This window comes from Medicago sativa, chromosome 3 (assembly GCF_051527215.1).
Source record: "Medicago sativa cultivar Bolivia chromosome 3, Bolivia_mono, whole genome shotgun sequence".
Classification (NCBI taxonomy): domain Eukaryota; kingdom Viridiplantae; phylum Streptophyta; class Magnoliopsida; order Fabales; family Fabaceae; genus Medicago; species Medicago sativa.
The window spans coordinates 15,744,339-15,759,340 of NC_140751.1; the positions used below are offsets into that span (position 1 = coordinate 15,744,339).

The 15,002-nt window shown below is 33.4% G+C and overlaps 3 protein-coding genes and 2 long non-coding RNA genes across 5 annotated transcripts; 3 read left to right on the forward strand and 2 right to left on the reverse strand.

The window, feature by feature from the left end:
* Positions 1–747: 747 nt before the first annotated feature.
* Positions 748–2,100, reverse strand: LOC146936074 (F-box/kelch-repeat protein At3g23880-like). The gene has a single exon (XM_085749137.1). It carries the CDS (start codon positions 2,098–2,100, stop codon positions 748–750), a length of 1,353 nt encoding a protein of 450 aa, XP_085605263.1.
* An 819-nt stretch (positions 2,101–2,919) lies between these two features.
* Positions 2,920–5,750, forward strand: LOC146936075 (uncharacterized). Its single transcript, XR_015033127.1, has 6 exons — positions 2,920–2,977; positions 3,286–3,399; positions 3,492–3,576; positions 3,675–3,764; positions 4,883–4,928; positions 5,625–5,750. It is a non-coding gene; the product is annotated as an uncharacterized LOC146936075 (long non-coding RNA).
* A 106-nt stretch (positions 5,751–5,856) lies between these two features.
* LOC146936076 (uncharacterized) lies at positions 5,857–6,334 on the forward strand. The gene is made up of 2 exons (XR_015033128.1): positions 5,857–5,996; positions 6,069–6,334. It is a non-coding gene; the product is annotated as an uncharacterized LOC146936076 (long non-coding RNA).
* Positions 6,335–6,372: 38 nt separating this feature from the next.
* Positions 6,373–7,630, forward strand: LOC146936077 (uncharacterized). Its single transcript, XM_085757668.1, has 3 exons — positions 6,373–6,596; positions 7,213–7,342; positions 7,442–7,630. Exons 1-3 carry the CDS (start codon positions 6,490–6,492, stop codon positions 7,538–7,540), a joined length of 336 nt encoding a protein of 111 aa, XP_085613794.1. The 5' UTR covers positions 6,373–6,489; the 3' UTR covers positions 7,541–7,630.
* Positions 7,631–10,549: 2,919 nt separating this feature from the next.
* LOC146936078 (F-box/kelch-repeat protein At3g23880-like) lies at positions 10,550–11,794 on the reverse strand. Its single transcript, XM_085749138.1, has one exon. It carries the CDS (start codon positions 11,792–11,794, stop codon positions 10,550–10,552), a length of 1,245 nt encoding a protein of 414 aa, XP_085605264.1.
* Positions 11,795–15,002: the final 3,208 nt, after the last annotated feature.

Sequence of the window (15,002 nt, forward strand, 5' to 3'; positions counted from 1 at the left end):
GATAGGAAATAGAAACTTGGGGAAATTTGCATTTGGAATGCTTGAGACAAAAAAAAATATTGATGGTCACGTTCGATAGGCGCTAAAACAGCTATCTTCAGAGTTACACCAAGATAAACTGTTCTTTCAGAGAGCGGCTATACACCAAGATTTGGCGCAAAAAATAAGGCTGCAAAAGCCCACTCATAGTGGATTGGAAAGTAGAGAATGCATTATAATGGCCCGACGATAAACTTGTAATGGCTCTGGTGGGTTTGGAATGGCTTTTTGTGGATACCAGCATGGCTCAGTCGGATCTGATGGTAGCCAGATCGGAGATCCAACTTTGATAACAAATACGTGTCATACAGTTTTTTCATCCAAGAGTTCTTCAATGCCTTAAATGAGAGATCAATCTTTTACAGTAATGGCATTGAGTGCGCGGTAATCTACCTAAAATCTCAAAGTGTTATCTTTTATGCAGCTTATAGCAGACATATCAACAAACATACTAAACAACGACTTGGCATACCAACTTAATTCTAAATGATCTTTGAAAATCAAACTATAAACCATCAAATGCAATGAATGATTGTGAACTATATAAAATATAATGCGTGATGAGAGAACAAAAACCTCTAGTAATTTAACAAATAACATAAATGAAAATAACAACAAAAGATTCAATCAACCATTAATTAACGATGAAGTCTCCGATAATCAAAACAAATACAAAATAAATAACATAAACATAAATTAACATTTAAATTAGAGTTGGATCTCATGCTCAAGAAACATAGCACCACTTCTACATCCTAGCACATTAGGACAAGGTGATATCAAACTTTCAACACAGACTTCGGCAATTTTTGCAATTTTAGTAGACTTAAAAGCACCATTCTTGGAATAATAAACAGTCAGCCACGGATTCCATTCCCCATAGGACTGAAACAACACTTGGTCATCTTCAAAAATATACACTACCTTGGTAAGATTATAATCATTATTTGGATCTCCCGAGTAAGGAACAGTAAACAATTTAGTCCAAGATTCATTATTACCATATTCCTTCATAATCCAAACATCATGATGACCAACAATTAAGCACAAGCAATCCCTCAACACACCCAAGATCAACATACATGGAACACATAACTCTCCAGAATCAGAAGGGATCAAGATCCATGAATCACTTAAGTCTCCTAAATAAGGCAGCAATAGCTGTTGATAGGACTCATTCCCTAAATCAAAAGAAACAATGGAGTATGTATTTTCCTTACTCCAATCTTTAGAAGCCAACCAATTAATCTTGCCACTCACAAATTTTCCTTGGTGATGAACGGAGTGAATGGTTGGAAGGTCAACACCAACAGGAAACTCCTCCCGAACGGTTTTCCAAACATTGGTACCGGGAGTATAAACCTTCAATTCAGTTTTGTCAACAGAGGTTCTTTTGTAATACGCAGTGTAACTTATAGCAACAACCACCTTATAAGCATCACTGACATGATCATAGCCGAAGCCATACGTCAACCTAACTGCATCATAAGAGCCAACATTGGAGTAAGAAACCATTCGTGGCATTTTCCAAGGAGGCGACTGCTTGAATTTTCTAATGGAAGGATTCCATAATAAAACAGCCTTTTGATCATTGTCAACCAAACAAACAATGCCATCATAAGAGCCAACTATGTGATCGAATTTGTTTAGAGGGTACTTTTCCTGGTACTCAACAAAATTGGTGATGTTGGTGGTTATGCCTGTGAAAACGGAGTCAAGTGGGTAAGAAGCAATAACAAGCTTGCCTGGAACATTGGTGTGGGTTACCAAGCAAAGGCGGCTGCGCGTGGTCGAGAGATGCTTCTTGGCGAATTTGGGATGTGAGATTAGATGATTCCATGACTTGCAGACGCATCGAAGTTGAAGGAGAAGCTTCACCGGTAGCCTGCACAGAATTTCTATAACGAGGTCCACCGGAAGAGACGGCGTGTGAAGTGAATACGGTGGTGTTAGGGTTACAGCAGATAGGAGCTGGTTGCTGATGGCAGTTATTTCCTCCTTCATTGACGAGTAAGCAGCAGCGTCGTTGTTTTGATCATTATTCTCGCTACTGGATGCCATTACGATTTGTGAGAAACAAGGTTTGTTGGAAGGTAAATCAATCTATATATAAAAGTTGTCCCAAGCAAACAATTTCGCCCTAATTTTACCTAAACCCTAGCAAATAAAATTCCTGTTTTAACCCTGACCTAAAGCTTAATTACGAAACAACTATAGCCCTATTTTCCTTAACAACTATACGTAAAACAAACCACTATCCACTATTTTTTCTGCTTAATATTCCTATTTTTTATTACTTAAAAAAATTGTTTACATAACTAATTCCAATAAAAAATGAAAGATGCTACCTGATCCACAATTTTAGCCAGAATACAAACAAACGTATCATAACTCAAACCCTTCCCCTCCTCCTCTCTCTCATTCTGCGATTCACACTCTTCTCAGAGTTTCACATCCCTCTCCACTTTTTTGATCCAGTTTAGAAGGCATCTCTCTCGCACTCACTCGACTGCTCCGACACCATATTCATCGTCGATGCAACCGATCCTCTCCCTTCACTACCGATGAATCCACTGCCACCGACAATCAATTATTTATATTCCAACTCAAAGTTTGTTCCTCTCTCTCTCTCTCCATCTCTCATCTTCATTGTCATTTGCTTTTCCAATCAAATTATTGCTTAGGTTTAACCTAATGTTTTTTCAAGTAAAATTCTTCATCTTATCTGGTTATTGAATTTCAGTAGTATTTATACGATGAATCAATATTTTGTAAATGCACTGTTGCTGATTTCTTCAACCCACAAGGTGTATGTAAAAGTGTTTGAATGATTGTGTATGAACTATAATATTTGTTGTGTTTTTCCTCTTATTTACAGGTTGTCAAATGTGAAATCATCCATATGGAAGTCAAGTTTAAAGCTTCTATACTTTTTTAGGTGAGGTTCATTTGTAATTTGTTTTCTTATTTTGCAGTTTTTTTTAGATGATCATATCATAGGTTTTTTTTTTTTTTTGGTGTTTTTCATTTTACAACTAATTGTTTTATGCTAGGTTGATATTACTCTACACTGATATCGATGATTTTATATGTGCCTCTATATCGAGTTTAATGGTGTTTTTTCATTTTACAAGTATTTAGTTTACACTTGGTTGATATGTAGTTAGTTTTATAGCCGCAGATGCCAATTTGAAAATAATTATTGCAATTTGTTTCCACCATCTCACCTTATTTTATTTTTTTCAGCACATCATGGAAGAAGAACAAGAGCACAGTAGTAAAAAGAACTCTCTGGCGGCCGAACACCGATGGAGCCCAATGAACTAAGAGCAATTGTCCTTCAGAATTTTGACATTCATGGTGAGGCCCAGTGAAAATCATACTTACTTTTTTGTAGTTCTAAAGGCTTCTTATTGTCCTCATCTATTTTTATCGTATTTCTTATTTTACAGGTAGGTGTTTATTAAGGTTCTCTCTTTGTAAACTTCAAATATGACACATGGAGTGATTCCCAAAAGCTTAAAAGTTGTTGAAAAGGTAATATATTTGATATTCTGCCACTGTGTATGTGAGTAGATTGAACTCTGGTTTTGTTTGTGCTCTAATTTCCCTAATCACTTCATTTTTGCTTTCAGATTTGACTATTCATATTGGATTTGGAATGTGATTGGTTTATCCTTTGATAACTTGGAACTATTTTAAGGTTGATTTCAAACATATGATAGGTATTTTTCTAACCAAAGGTATTTTTCCTTTTCTGAACGTTATATATTTGAGCTGCTGCTTATTATTCAGGAATCTTTTTTTATACTCCTTAAAACTGTACAAAAAAAAAACAAGTTGTATGATTCCTCAACTTCACCTATTTTTTCTGTGAAAGATTCCTCAATTTTGTGAAAGATTCCTCAACCCCTTTCGAGTAATAATTCTTGATCCATTTCCCTTTCTTTTGATTATTGATTTTTATCATCAATGTTAGACTTTTGATTATTATATTAGGTAACTTGGTCTAAACTCTAAATGACAACTTATATAGCATTTATGTTTGTTACTCTGTGTTTTGATTTAATGTTTTTGTCTTATAAATCATGTAAATGATGAAATAGAGACATAAGCATTAACCAAAATTTAATGTTTATTATATAGCATCTATGTGTTGTTACTTCTTTTGAACGTCGTATCTGCCGAATTTTGTGAGAAATTTGCTATGGGCAATGTTAGTAATGTTTTGACAGGCCACAATTTTATGAGGGAATTATACTTTCTTTAGGAAAAACTTCATAATATAACTTATCAATGATTTTAGGCTTATATGTTCTTTACATGTTTTGCCATTGTGTCAAGATTTTCAAGAGCATATGTAATTTCCTACAATTTCTAATAATTGAAATTTCCTGCTATTGATGACAATGATTTCATCATTTTAGTGACAATGGAAATTGAAAAGTCGTAACCGACTATATGTTCTGTTTTGGATATTCTTTAAGTCATGTTGACTTAGGTACATTCTTTAAGTCATGTTCTGCTTTGGATATTCTTTCACTCATGATTTGTTTTGGATATTCTTTAAGTCATGTTCTGCTTTCATGCCACAGTAACCGAGAGCTTTCCCTCTCTTCACATTTTCATGGCATCGAATTTGTGAGATTTTTATGCAACTTTTCTGTTTACGTACACTAAATGCCGTTTTTTTTATTAAACTAAATGCCTTTTATTATTCTTTTGTAAATTGTAAATCACATATATTGTGTCAGCTTTTAATTTAGTTCCCAAATGTTATTAGTTTTAATTTGGTATCTTATTTGCATTCATAATACTAATATAAGAAAAAAAATACATTCAGGAACTGTGATTTTGCTTACCATGGAATTGGCATTCTACAACTGCCGGTAGGGACAGACTCATAAACTAGGCATCAAGTTTGTTTCCCTTTGCATAACATATTCTTTACTTAATTATGTTCATGTTTTACAAATCAGGGAACAAAACACTCATTTATAACTCTTAACAATTTTTAAACAAATTTTACAACCTTTTGGTCGAACTTCAATTATAATGTCCCTTTTCTCTAGACAATTAATGGTTAGTAAAAAAAAATCAGAAAAGCCCAAATGCTTGAAACTTTGAGGAACTCTTATTCATAGTAAAGTAGGAAATTCATCAGGTTATTTGCAGTCAAAACTTTGAGGAGCCTATTCTGGAATGACTCATATTGTAACAGATGGATGCTTACGATATTTCTGCTATGTAATTTACAGCTTTAGGCATCAATCTTGACACTGTATTATGTTACTAAAGTAGAAATTATTCAGGTTTTAGTTTTAGAAATCCTGCAACTGTTGTGGGATTAAACTTGCTCCACATTGAGTGGGATTAAACTTGCTCCACATTGATTAAGTTTAGAAATTCTTGCAGGTTTTAATTTTACGTAGCTGGTACTGTTTTAATTTTTGCATATGCAACTGTTTTAATTTTTTCAGGCTAAGACTTGAAATTAACTTGATAATTTTTTTGTTTCTTCCTTTGTTTGAATTGATTGAAATTGAAAAGTAATTATTGTTATTGATTTTCTTTGAATGGATCAGGGATTATGTGGACGGAGGAAGAGCACAAGATGTTTTTGGTTGGATTGCAGAAAGTTGGAAAAGGTGATTGGAGAGGAATCTCAAGGAACAATGTGAAAACAAGAACGCCTATGCAATTTTCATCAAGACATGTAATCAGCTCAACTCATACGTTATATGTGTTGCTTTACTTCGTTTGCATTTAACTGTGAATGGTTAATTTAGTTAGCAATTGTGTGTCCAGGAAAATCCAATTTGTACCATAAGCTTTTGGCCGTTCATGCGTCTTTTTGAACCACTGATGTACAAATCATGCTAGCTACCCTATTTTAATATCCTTGATGTGAAGTCATTTCTCCTGTTAGGCTTATACACTATTTTTCATGAAGACAGGTAAATGTTAAACTAATACATTCTATGATATTATTTTATCCATGTCTATCTAACTATAATTGGTTAATTTAGTTGGCAGTTGTATGTCCAAGCGTTTTGAATTTGACCCAGAAGTTGTTACCTGTTAGGCGTATTTCAAACCCACTGGTCTAAGAATCATTTGGAGGCATTTGTTGTTACATGACAAGATCTACATAGCATATGAACCAGCTTTCTATTTTATTGTGTTGAGGATGTATTTTGGTGGGCTTTAGTGTTAACTTTGTATGCATTATTTGTCACTATGAGGTTCATTTATTGTACTTTTAACAATATTTAGTTTATATTGCGTTGTTAAAGATATTACGTGTATTATGAATCTCTTAAAATACTGCTGTTAAAATACGGATGTTTAATAGCTCATACTTTAGCCTTTGTAATTCACCACTCATTGTTTTTAGTTTCTACTTTCTCCTAATATCCACCCATTAACTAGAAAAATATTTTTCACTTGATGTTCACTTTGTTAAAACTGGGTGCAATGGGAATTGCTAATGCGTTTTTTGGGACTAAGCTGATACTTAATGGCGATTTACCTGATGTTGCTGCTTACATGATAGGGTAAGCATTTCTGTTTTTGTATGCTTTGGAATAAAGGCTTATAATAGTGAATACAGATAGAAAGAGATATGTGTAATAGTCAATGCCTGCTTATAGTCAATGCCTGCTTATAGTTCGTTGTTTGTATAAACAATGCCTGCTTATAGTCAACTTCCATTCAACTAAGAAAAAAATATATAATCTAACAGTAATATGTTTGGTTTAATTTAGTTGTGGTATAAAACTGTAGTCAATGGATCAAATAGTATACTTTTAATACTTCACGTTTTTGTAAATTTTTTAAATAAAGACGCTAACATTTTATTTGAATATTCTCTTTGATATGCTATAAAGATTTAGTTACATATTGACATGCTTTTAAGGAAAAAATCTTTATAATATTATCTGTCAAAAAAAAAATCTTTATAATATTATCAATCCATCGTTGGACATATACTCTACGCCTGTATAGTTTTCATGACCAATTCGCTCATTATAATAAACCATACATCTTTTCTCTTGAAACTTATGTGTTAGTACTTTTTTTTTCTACAACTTAGTGACTTATGAATTTTTTTCTACAACTTAGCTACTTGAGTTTCACTGCGCTTTTAATGATATGGTATACTTTTATCAGAATGAAAAATGCATCACTCCAGTTGACCCAAAGTGTTCGCCAAATTTCAACAAATAGCTCTGCATCTCTATCAGATGAGTTGCTCAACACCAAGAGAATGACAATCGAAAGTATGATTGAGTCAACTCAGGTAGCTGTCTATTTTTGAAATTTTTAAATTTCGTTTTGGATTCAAGTCAATATACATGTTCAAGATTTTTATGCAAAAGGCGATGATTTTTTTTTACAGGTGTGTCAAGGTTCGGTACTTGCCACTCTATTTGATGTCGAAACTGGTGTTGATTGGTACTTTCGATCATGTGATGAGACGGCCAAGATACTGATGTGACATCAAATGTGGTCTATAGAGAAGTTTTCCGTAATGTGTAGCACTTTGTTTTATAGTATTGTTGTTATTGCATATCAGTGCTATTTTTATGTCGACATACGTTGAATTTTCTTTTCTTCAAAAGACTAAGCCATTAAATTTATATGTTATGTTACTTTAACAGGGTCGATGTCATGGAAATTGTTTAATATAGTACATTAAAAACATTTGTGGCAATTTATTTTATGAATTGAATTATACTATTTTTCTGATTCAAGTAAAGTATTTACTTTCATATTTGTGCTATATTTGTTCTTTTGTATGACCCGTGCGTTAGCACGGGTCGATGGTCTAGTTTTATAGTAAACCCAAAACCCTAGACACTCGAAAATTTGAGTGATACACCAAATTTTTAAATTAGTAAGTTGGTTTTTAAAAAAAATAATATATTTTCTATGATTTTTTTTTTGAGAAAATATTTTCTATGATTTAAAATTATAATAACTAAACCTTATTTTATTAAAAGTGAATGCGAAATAAAATATAATTTTTCTAAATATTTTTGCTTATAATGGAGAATGTTTCTTCAAAAAATAAAAAATCTGGAGAATGTTAATTATTTTTACGATTTATTCAAAAAAAAAATGATTTTTAACGATAAAATATAAAAAAATTCGATTCTTATTAACAATGAAATTATTCTTTATTTCATGCAATTGATTTTTAATTTATAGATTTAGGAAACAAGTTGAGTACCAATACACCTCAATTTGCAAGTGTAGTAGAAGTTCCCTTGTTTGAAGGGTTAATGACTAAATGCTCTCTACCTTAGAATTTCTGACAGGTATACGAATACTTTTTTTCTTTTTTCTTTACATGATCTATTATATTTTGTTCACAGGAATTTAGGACACATCTCCATTCAGAGAATCAAAAGACTAGTGAATGATGGTGTAATTGATAATTTAGATTTCATTGATAAACTGAATTAAGGGAAAGCAGACTAACAAGTATAAGGAAGTTGCAAAGAGGAGTTCTGAAATATTAGAAATCATACATTCTAATTTATGTTGTCCAGATATGAGAACTATCAGGTTGCTTGTTAAAGAAATCCCACAAGAATGAGAACTATCCCAGATTAGTTCATAAATATTTAGTGCTTCCTTCTTTTGCCATTATTAATCCTCACTAGCTCTTGTATTCCAAAATTTGAAGCAGGGACAATTAGGAAGAGATATTCAAATACCTTAGACACAATATTAATATTCCCTGCTTGAAGTCCAACAGAAAGAACCAAGGGAGCATATTAGTGAACAATAAAGATTCTAGATCATAGAAATCATTTTCCCTATATATCATGCCATTTATGGAGTAAAGGGAACCCAACCACAACTCCTATCAATTCTAATCTTTCAGAGACCAAGTATACATACACCAACTCCTATTGCTGCAACACATTCCAAAGTCAACACAATGCACATAGTACTAAAGGCATCACCAATTGACATGCCAAAACAGTCAAAGATTGAATTCCTAATCACATATGTAGAGAAAGATGGTACCAACGGATAAATTCAGGACCATTTTGAGAAAAATGATAAATAAATTTCAATAATCGGTGATATCGATGAACTAAGAGGCTGGCAAGTTCTATTTAACCAGCAACTTACAATTAGAATTTTCTTCAACTTGATACGGTTGATTACCTGAGTTCAACAAAACAATTGTATTCGTTTTGTCCTAAACCATATATCTTCAGAAGGATCATATTAGACTCTTTCTTGATATCAATTGCCTCCAGAGGCGATAACAGAAAAGAAGAAAAAAAACGCATTTAACATGCAATTGCAATGACAGGAAGTAGTTTCAAGTGTGGTGTGCGGCCAAAAATCAATGGAAAGGTAGCAGCCATAGAAGGTTGTTTTACTGAAAGCTTGCGTGAATGATCATACAAATTTCTAAAAAAAAATTGAGATGTGTCTCCGTGAACACATAATCACCAATCCTTTCCTAAATGCTAAAGCAATTGCAGATCATTAGGTTATGCTACCATTAACAAAGCCAAATATGATCAAGTCAAATATAATCAAGTTCACTGCCATTGACATGACTAAATTCAAGTAACTGTAGTTGTTTCCGGTTTAAGAGCTAAATGAATATTCTGGACTGCTGAGGGAGAGAGGTCATTGGAGTAGTTAATTGTGATCCAATAGTTTTCATTTCTAACAATACGCGCGAGTTGAAAAGACATGTCTGAAAACTCAAACAGAATAGGTGCCACTCTGCCTAGTTTAAAACTTGTTCACAATCTATGTTGGTCGTCAGTCTGGGTGTGGTATGTAGTGAACATCCTGAGTTTCGTACCGCTTTAGAGAAACAATTCTTGCCAGAATATGATCATAAAAATTAGGTTCCTATCAAACACCATGCTTTAGGCATGGCATATAACCCAGAAATCATCTTAGCAAACAGTTCAGCGACATGGATATAAGTAAAATGATTAGGAAGCATACCAAATTGATTAGGAGCAGCCCAGTTGTTTCTCCAACAAAAATTGTGTTGATCAGTGTGTATGGTGAACTTACCAACTAGCAACTAGGGTAGGGATTTCTTCCTTGTTCTTGCTTAATTAAAGTCAAATTTTTTACACTAATGGCATTGAGTGTGCGATAAATAATCTACCTAGAATCTCCAAGCGTTAACTTTCATGCAGCTTATAGCAGACATTTCAACAAACATGCTAATTTTTGACCTAACATATCTTAATTTAAATTCTGATATTTGAAAATCAAACCATTAACCATCAAATGCAGTGAACTATATAAAATATAATGCATGATGAGAGAACAAAAACCTTTAGCAATTTAACAAATAACATAAATGAAAAAAAAAAATTCAATCAACCATTAATTAATGAGGAAGTCATTGGTAATCAAAACAAATCAAAATAAATGACATAATCATAAATTGAAATATAAATAAGATTTGAATCTCATGCTGAAGAGACATCGCACCACTTATCATAACACATTAAGAACAAGGTGAAATCAAACTTTCAACATAGACTTCAGGTGTGTTTGCAATCTTAATAAACTTAAAAACATGAGTCCTGGAATCATAAACAATCAGCCTCGAATTAGAATCAGCAAAGGACTGATCATGAAGCAACACTTGGTCATCCTCAAAAATATATACTGCCTTGGTAAACCTATAATCTTTATTTGGATCTTGCCAATAAGAAACAGTAAACAATTTAGTCCAAGACTCTTTGCTACCATATTCCTTCATAATCCAAACATCATGACCAGAAATTAAGCACAAACAATCCCTCAACACACCCAAGAGCAACTCACGTGCATCACGTATCTCTCCAATATCAGGCAGCAAAAGCTGTTGATAAGACTCATTCCCTAAATCAAACGAAACAATGGAGTATGTATTTTCGTCACAACAATCTTTACATGCCAACCAATTAATCTTGCCACTCACAAATTTTCCTTCATGCCTAACCATGTCATGGGTTCGAAGTTTGACACCAACAGGAAACTCCTCCTGAACGGTTTTCCAAACATCGGTACCGAGAGTATAAACCTTCAATTCAGTTTTGTCAACAACGGGTCTATTGTAATACGCAGTGTAACCGATAGCAACAACCACCTTATAAGCATCACTGACATGATCATAGCCGAAGCCATACGTCAACCTAAGACTAAAGGAACGAACGATTTGTGGCATTTTCCAAGGAGGCGACTGCTTGAATTTTCTAATGGAAGGATTCCATAATAAAACAGCATTTTGATAATACTCAACCAAACAAACAATGCCATCATAAGTGCCAACTATGTAATCGAATTTGTTTAGACAGTAGATGTCTTCGTACTCAACAAAATTGGTGATGTTGGTGGTTATGCCTGTGAAAACGGAGTCAAGTGGGTAAGAAGCGATAACAAGCTTGCCTGGAACATTGGTGTGGGTTACCAAGCGAAGGCGGCTGCGCGTCGTCGAGAGATGCTTCTTGGCGAATTTGGGGTGTGAGATTAGATGATTCCATGACTTGCAGACGCATCGAAGTTGAAGGAGAAGCTTCACCGGTAACCTGCACAGAATTTCTATAACAAGGTCCACCGGAAGAGACGGCATGTGAAGTGAATGTGGCGGTGGTGTTAGAGTTACAGCAGATAGGAGCTGGTTGCTGATGGCGGTAATTTCCTCCTTCATTGACGAGTAAGCAGCAACGTCGTTGTTTTGATCATTTTTCCCACTACTGGATGTCATTACGATTGTGATAAACAAGGTTTGTTAGAAAGTAAATTCAATGGTAAACCCAAAACCCTAGACACTCGAAAATTTGAGTGGTACACCAAATTTTTAAATCAGTAACTGGTTTTTGAAAAAAATAATATATTTTCTACGATTTAAAATTATAATAACTAAACCTTGTTTTATTAAAAGGGACAGCGAAATAAAATATAATTTTTAAAATTTTTTTTTGCTTAAAATGGAGAATGTTTCTTCAAAAAATAAATAACCTGGAGAATGCTAATTATTTTTAGGGGAAATTACACTAACCTCCCCTAAGGTTTGTTGAAACAACACAAACACCCCCTCTAGTTTTATAATAGGTATTAACCTCCCTTAAATTCTTTTAAAATATATGTGTACCTCCCTTAGAAACTTAAACCGTTTGTTTTTAGGTTAACACTAACATTTGGATTGTCTGGCCACGTCCCTCCACCTTCATGTGAAGGTCATTCAATTTCTTTGCCTCTGGTACTGTTATCTGCATCAAAATAACACTCACTACAAGTAACTCAAGACTGTTATTTCCCGTTTCCATTAGCTCTTCTTTCACTAGTACCACCGTCGATTACACAGTGATATTTCATTACTGTGTTTGCCGCATCAAATTTGGTGGCTTCAAAATCAACAAAGTATCTCCAATCATTTTACATCTTGTTCCCACCCTCTCCACCTATCGTGAACAAGAGAGTGGTTTATCTTAATTTGATTTCTTTTCAATCTACTGCTACTTCTATTTGTATTTCATTTTAATTTTTTTTCATGTTTGTTTTATCTTGTTATGTCGATTATGTATGTCTCTTTTTCTGGAAGAATAGGTAGAGCGAGTTTGAACTTTGAAGATGGGTCTTCTTATATATTTTCCCTTTTCGTATGTTTTAATTAGGGGCCTGGTTGTTGTTGTGGCTTCTATGTCTACGTGAGTTTTGTTTTCTGGGCAATCATTTAATTGCATTTGAGGCCGTGGGTGTACAATAGATTGATTTATTGTGGAAATCGATGAAAATCAATTTTTTAATTGAAAATGATACATTCGCATTCTTTTAACGGAAGGTGGATGGAGACTAATAGTAGGCGGTGTTGTTGCTATTTGAGAAAACAGAGGGGAGGTTGGATATATTTACATAAACCTCAGGGGAGGTTTGTATAATTTTCCCCTTATTTTTACGAAGATTGATAAATAGTTTTTTATTTCATACCAATGATTTTTACTTTATAGATTTAGGAAACAAGTTGAGTACCAGTGCACACATGAATTTGCAAGTGTAGTAGAAGTTCCCTTGTTTGAAGGGTTAGTGACTAAATGATCTCTACCTTAGAATTTCTTACATGTATACAATTTTTTTTTCTTTACATGATCTATTATATTTTGTGCACCGGAGATTAGGACACATCTCCATTCAGATAATCAAAAGATTAGTGAATGATGGAGTAATTGATACTTTACATTTCACTGATTTTGAAATTTGTGTAAACTAAATTAAGGGAAAGCAAACTAACAAGTATAAGAAAGGTGCAAGGAGGAGTTCTGAAATAATAGAAATCATACATTCTGATTTATTTTGTCCAAATATGCAAATATCAGGTCCAAAATTCGTCATCTCTTTCATTATTGATTACTCACGATATATGCATATCTACTTGTTTTATAACAACTATGAAGCATGGGATTCCTTTGAAGTAGAAAACAATGGGAAGAGCAAATTAAGATCGTGAGAACCAATAGAGGTGAAGAATATTATGGTAGGCATATTGTGGACTAATGCTCTTAAGGATGCATTATGACAATTCAGTTGTGGCTCTATGGCTAAGAATAATAAAGTAAAAGTTGAATCAAGTATATCAACATTAAGTATTTAGTCGTAAGAGAGCGTGTTAATCAAACAATTGCTACTGAGTATATTAACACTGAATTGATGAATGTTGATCCGTAGACTAAAGGCATGTCACCATCAAAATTTAAGGATCATGTAGAAAGGATGGGATTTGGTTCCTAAGCCTGATTTTCGTTGTAAGAACAATTTTAGTTTTATGTATCTATATGTATGGTATTTTCTCATATTTTAATCTTTAAAGCGTACACATTAGATTTTGAGAAATACCATTTAAGTTTGGAACCAAAATAAATATAAATGATAATAGTTTATTCATTAAGTTATATGATTTCGTTAGAGACATAATACATTGTGATATATAGAAGATAATACTCGATTATATAGAAAATTATTCCTATGATCCATGTGTTTTGTTTCTTATTATTGTGAGTGAAAGAATATGTCAACCAAGTGGCAGAATGTTGTATTTTCCCATTATTATTTATTTATTTGAATAAGTGGTAATTATCATTAAGGGCCCATTATGGTAATTACTCATTAAGCAGAAAGTGGTCTTTAATTTTTCCCTCAATTATAGCAACGGCCCACTATCCCATTTGGAGTGAGAAGCGGTTGTTGCACGACCATAACTTCTTGATGGTAGAAGTTATATAAAGGCTTGCAATTCATCAGTTTTGGTTTCCTAAGCCAAACATCTCTATTCAAAAAAACTTACACCATCAAAGTGAGATTGTGGAAAGTTTAGAAGAGCCTCCAAGCAGAAGCAATGGCTGAAGGTATGCTTAGATTCTTTAATTTTGTTTCCACTTAGGAATTTCTTTTATCGTTTTAAAAAAATATCTTGCATTTCTTTGTCAAAACTAATATCAATAAGAGAAGCATAAGAACTTGGAACCTACAGGTTGCTTGTTATAGAAATCCCACAAGAATGAGAACTATCCCAGATTAGTTCATAAATATTTGGTGCTTCCTTCTTTTGCCATTATTAATCCTCACTAGCTCTTGTATTCCAAAAAATGAAGCAGGGACAATTAGGAAGAGATATTCAAATACCTTAGAAACAATATTAATATTCCCTGCTTGAAGTCCAACAGAAAGAGAACCAAGGGAGCATATTAGTGGTGCCTATCCAAATTTTGGAGCTAAAGATAACATGAGTGAACAATTGGGATTCTAGATCATAGAAATCATTTTCCCTATTTATATCATGCCATTTATGGAGTAAAGGGAACCCAACCACAACTCCTATCAATTCTAATATTTAAGAGACCATGTATACATACACCATATCTCCAATGGAATGTATAATACGTATGCCATGTACTCCAACAGAAACTTATATTGCTGCA

What these genes read in the sequence shown, in the direction of transcription:
- LOC146936074 (XM_085749137.1), bottom strand. Translation starts at nt 2,100, where the DNA reads ATGGCATCCAGTAGCGAGAATAATGATCAAAACAACGACGCTGCTGCT.
- LOC146936077 (XM_085757668.1), top strand. Translation starts at nt 6,490, where the DNA reads ATGTTCACTTTGTTAAAACTGGGTGCAATGGGAATTGCTAATGCGTTT. An exon ending in GTTGCTGCTTACATGATAGG is followed by an intron (nt 6,597 to 7,212) that starts GTAAGCATTTCT and finishes TACTTTTATCAG; the next exon opens with AATGAAAAATGCATCACTCC. An exon ending in GTATGATTGAGTCAACTCAG is followed by an intron (nt 7,343 to 7,441) that starts GTAGCTGTCTAT and finishes TTTTTTTTACAG; the next exon opens with GTGTGTCAAGGTTCGGTACT.
- LOC146936078 (XM_085749138.1), bottom strand. Translation starts at nt 11,794, where the DNA reads ATGACATCCAGTAGTGGGAAAAATGATCAAAACAACGACGTTGCTGCT.